Raw genomic sequence first — 3613 nt, forward strand, 5'->3', positions numbered from 1 at the left:
TTGGCATTGCATGCACTGCTATACCATTTTTACGTAGAAATCAAAAACCAACAGACTTTTACATATGTAATGCTGTGCGTTGGGTAACCGCTTACACGCGAAGCTCATTTAACAGATTCCTTATGTGACAACTCTCAAGCAATGCCAAGTGTGCATAACAGAGCCTTAAAGGGCAGTGTGAAAAATCTGATGTAAACATTTGTGTACATATGATCTTCCGTCTTCCTCCAACTTATGGCCTTATATATTAGTCTCTTTTTAACCAACGCAAAATTTGCAAATGTGTTAGTAAGATAAATGAGAATGTGTTAGTTTCCATCACACAATTCTTGTAGGGAGCCTATTCACAATGGAGTAAGTTGTCAGAATGGTCGACATAGAGGTTTTGAAGTATTTGATTTGACAATCAGTGCTACACGGGTTATTAGATAAACTCGCCCAGGTGGCATTTGCATGAACATTTTTTTAAAATGCCGAAAAAGAAAACTGGCCAAAGGAAAAAAGCTGAAAAGCAGAAAATACGCCTCAAGGAGATAAGAAACCGTGAGGTTCCTCTTGCTGAAATGCCTTGCAATGCGCCTATGGAGTGCGAGAAATGTGAGAAAAAGCAGAAGAGTAGAGCATTTTGCTACTTTTGTCAGAGCCTCCAGCGTTTGCCGATTTGTGCACATTGTGGAAAAGTGAAGTGCATGCTGAAAACTGGCGATTGTGTAGTAAAACATGCAGGAGTATATACGACGGGACTTGGCATGGTTGGAGCAATTTGTGATTTTTGTGAGGCATGGGTGTGTCATGGGCGCAAGTGCCTACAAACTCATGCCTGTACTTGTCCTCTACAAAACGCAATCTGTCTTGAGTGCGAGCGAGGTGTTTGGGAACATGGTGGTCGTATCTTCAAATGCTCGTTTTGTGATGGATTCTTATGTGAGGATGACCAATTTGAGCATCAAGCGTCGTGCCAAGTTCTCGAATCTGAAAATTTCAAGTGTCAAAGTTGCAATCGACTCGGCCAATATTCATGCTTGCGTTGCAAGACGTGCTATTGTGAGGATCATGTTCGGAGAAAGGGATTTAAATATGAAAAGAACAAAGCTATTCCATGCCCAAAATGCAACTATGACACTTCAGTAACAAAAGATTTGAGCATGTCAACAAGATCCCACAAGTTTGGCAGACAGCAACAAGGTGGACCAGCAGATAGTGATGATGAATATGGCGGTTATTCGTATTATGGCGCAGGGGCCTATGGTGGCGGCTCCAGTTATGCCCAGGAGGATGAAAGTGATGATGATGATGAGGATTACGAAATTAGCGATGACGATTCTGATGAAGATGATAGTGATCAATCACAAGAGGGGCAAAATAAAGACAAATAAGGAATTAGTTTGGTTATATTTACATATTTAGCTCCCTTGGCATTTACTACCATCAAAAGAGAATGTATATACAAAGAAATAAAATGAACTAGTAGTCTTTAAAACTAATCCACAGAACACTTATGGGTTGATTACTGATTACAACCGAAGCTCAGTTGCGTTGAGAGTAGTTGAAATCGTTAATGAGGCGTCTTTATTCGTATGCAGCAGTTGCCTGGTGTAAATGGCCTATGAACTAAATGCTTTCCTTCCACTTTTGATTCAATCGTCTGTGAAAGTTGAATCATGTGATCCCTATATTGGCAAGTAAATTTTTGTGGTTGCAGTGGAAATTTCGATTGTTAAAATATACACCCCTATGCTGTAATCCGACGTAGATTCGATTTTGCTACCAATCGTAAAATTGGTATGCTGAAATCCGTGTTGTCGTATCGTAGTTTCGAAAATCGTAGGCCATCTTCGAAATTCGTAATGTTGGTATGCCTGAATCCGACGTAGCTGTCATTTTTATGTATTTGTCGGAAATTTTGTACGAATAGCAACTCGTGTCGGAGCGAAACAAATTGTATTAAAATATCAATAAAATAGTGTGGAAACGCAAAAATATTATCAAATGTTTACAAAATTATCAAGTCGACAATCAACAAATCGCTCGCAATACGAAAAACTGGTGGAATGCATGAGCGAAAGGCCGGACATTGCCCGAGGCTTTGTAAAAGTAGTTAAAAGAGGATGTGGTGGAATTTTGGGAAAGCGTTGCAAGAAGTAAAGCAGCACAATATTTAGTTGAATGGACGCCCTTAAAAAGAGGGAGCATACATTTATCATTTAAGCTAAATGGATTAGAACTGTCTCGTAGCAATCTCCTTTGTATATTAATGCAACAGTTGGCTGCAGCACGTTCTTTCTCCTGAGACAACCAACTATTTCCACGACTTATTTACACTCAAGCTTGCGTCCATAATCGACCCATAAATCTTCTTTCTGCTTAGGAGTTTTCAGATTCCTTGTACCTACAAATGAAAGGCATTGAATCCACTTACAAAGTTGAAGTAAATTGCTTATACTCACTTGCATTTTAGACATGTAAAGAACACTGTTTGTCCTTCATCAGCAGATCGCAGTTGCAACGTCGCGTAAGACATTTGCATGTGTCCACACTTCGAACATTTACGTTCAACGACTGGACCATCTGCCTCATCATCTGAATTATGTTTATTTTTCCCAAAAACCTTTTCCGGATCATAATTATTGAAATGTATTGTATATTCAACCTCCTGTGCTTCGAAAACTACAAATTAAAAGTTTATTTTGGAAATGGTTATGTTCAGAACGAATAATACGATGTACCTTTTGGTGGGAATTCTTGTCTGCAGTTATAACAAGCGACATTCCCAGTTCTTTTTAAAGGTGGTAAGATTGATCCACACACTGGGCAAAAACCAGGTTGAGAGTTGAATGTTTCCATGTTTTGTTTTGCTGGACGGAAAAACAGTCCAGGCACGCACGCGAACTACAGCTGGAAAACTATCGATAGCATTATCGATAGTATCGATGGTTTTTGACTATCGAAAACATCGATGGTTTTGTGAGTACTATCGATAGTTTTCATTCATACATATATTGTTCAATAAGGCACGGTGCACATTAGAGAGATGCGATATGCGATACGATATGAAAGCGACATCGGCATGCTGAGTACGTAGGAATTGGTAGGAAGCGTTGAAAATTGTGCGCACTTGCGCGACAGCGGCACCGCTGCGATATAATACCGCATTCGTATCGCACGTGCGACACCGATGCGATATAATATTGCATGCGTATCGCACGTGCGACACGGTTTTCTGAACGAGGTGAGACTAGCATTGCGCGGTATTTTTTGCAAAAAGCATGACCATTTCACAGGCGGAAGCATCTTCCTCAGTTTTTTAGCCGAATATATAAAAAAACCCATGTTTATGAAACTATGCAGACAGCAAAAAAACGACTGTACAACAGACATGGCTAGTTTGTCATGGAGAAATATAGCGTCTGAGGTCAAGGACACAGGTAAATGCACAAAAGAATATTTTTTTGATGGTTTATTTGCCTTTGTTTTCACATCTTTAAAAAGAAATTTAAAGAATCTAATAATTTTAAACCTATTTATTTTTGATTTTGAATAGCAAAAAAGATTTGGTGTTTGTTTATATGTTAATGATTAACTATTTTGTTTTAAATATTCAAATAATTACTAA

At 38.9% G+C, this 3613-nt stretch overlaps 2 protein-coding genes across 2 annotated transcripts; one reads left to right on the forward strand and one right to left on the reverse strand.

Annotated features, from left to right (window-relative positions):
• The first annotated feature begins 347 nt into the window (after nucleotides 1-347).
• On the forward strand, nucleotides 348-1495 carry Noa36 (zinc finger protein 330 homolog Noa36). Its single transcript, XM_017612640.1, has one exon. It carries the CDS (start codon nucleotides 471-473, stop codon nucleotides 1374-1376), a length of 906 nt encoding a protein of 301 aa, XP_017468129.1. The 5' UTR covers nucleotides 348-470; the 3' UTR covers nucleotides 1377-1495.
• Nucleotides 1496-2111: 616 nt separating this feature from the next.
• On the reverse strand, nucleotides 2112-2924 carry Polr1H (RNA polymerase I subunit RpI12). Its single transcript, XM_017612652.1, has 3 exons — nucleotides 2727-2924; nucleotides 2448-2667; nucleotides 2112-2389 (listed from the first exon to the last, which is right to left on the reverse strand). Exons 1-3 carry the CDS (start codon nucleotides 2842-2844, stop codon nucleotides 2365-2367), a joined length of 363 nt encoding a protein of 120 aa, XP_017468141.1. The 5' UTR covers nucleotides 2845-2924; the 3' UTR covers nucleotides 2112-2364.
• Between the last annotated feature and the right edge of the window lie 689 nt (nucleotides 2925-3613).

The sequence above is a fragment of the Rhagoletis zephyria genome, unplaced genomic scaffold (genome assembly GCF_001687245.7).
Source record: "Rhagoletis zephyria isolate East Lansing unplaced genomic scaffold, Rhagoletis_zephyria_1.1 Rzeph_scaffold_00015, whole genome shotgun sequence".
Lineage (NCBI taxonomy): Eukaryota > Metazoa > Arthropoda > Insecta > Diptera > Tephritidae > Rhagoletis > Rhagoletis zephyria.

What these genes read in the sequence shown, in the direction of transcription:
- Noa36 (XM_017612640.1), top strand. Translation starts at nt 471, where the DNA reads ATGCCGAAAAAGAAAACTGGCCAAAGGAAAAAAGCTGAAAAGCAGAAA.
- Polr1H (XM_017612652.1), bottom strand. Translation starts at nt 2,844, where the DNA reads ATGGAAACATTCAACTCTCAACCTGGTTTTTGCCCAGTGTGTGGATCA. An exon ending in ACAAGAATTCCCACCAAAAG is followed by an intron (nt 2,668 to 2,726) that starts GTACATCGTATT and finishes TTTAATTTGTAG; the next exon opens with TTTTCGAAGCACAGGAGGTT. An exon ending in TTTACATGTCTAAAATGCAA is followed by an intron (nt 2,390 to 2,447) that starts GTGAGTATAAGC and finishes TTTCATTTGTAG; the next exon opens with GTACAAGGAATCTGAAAACT.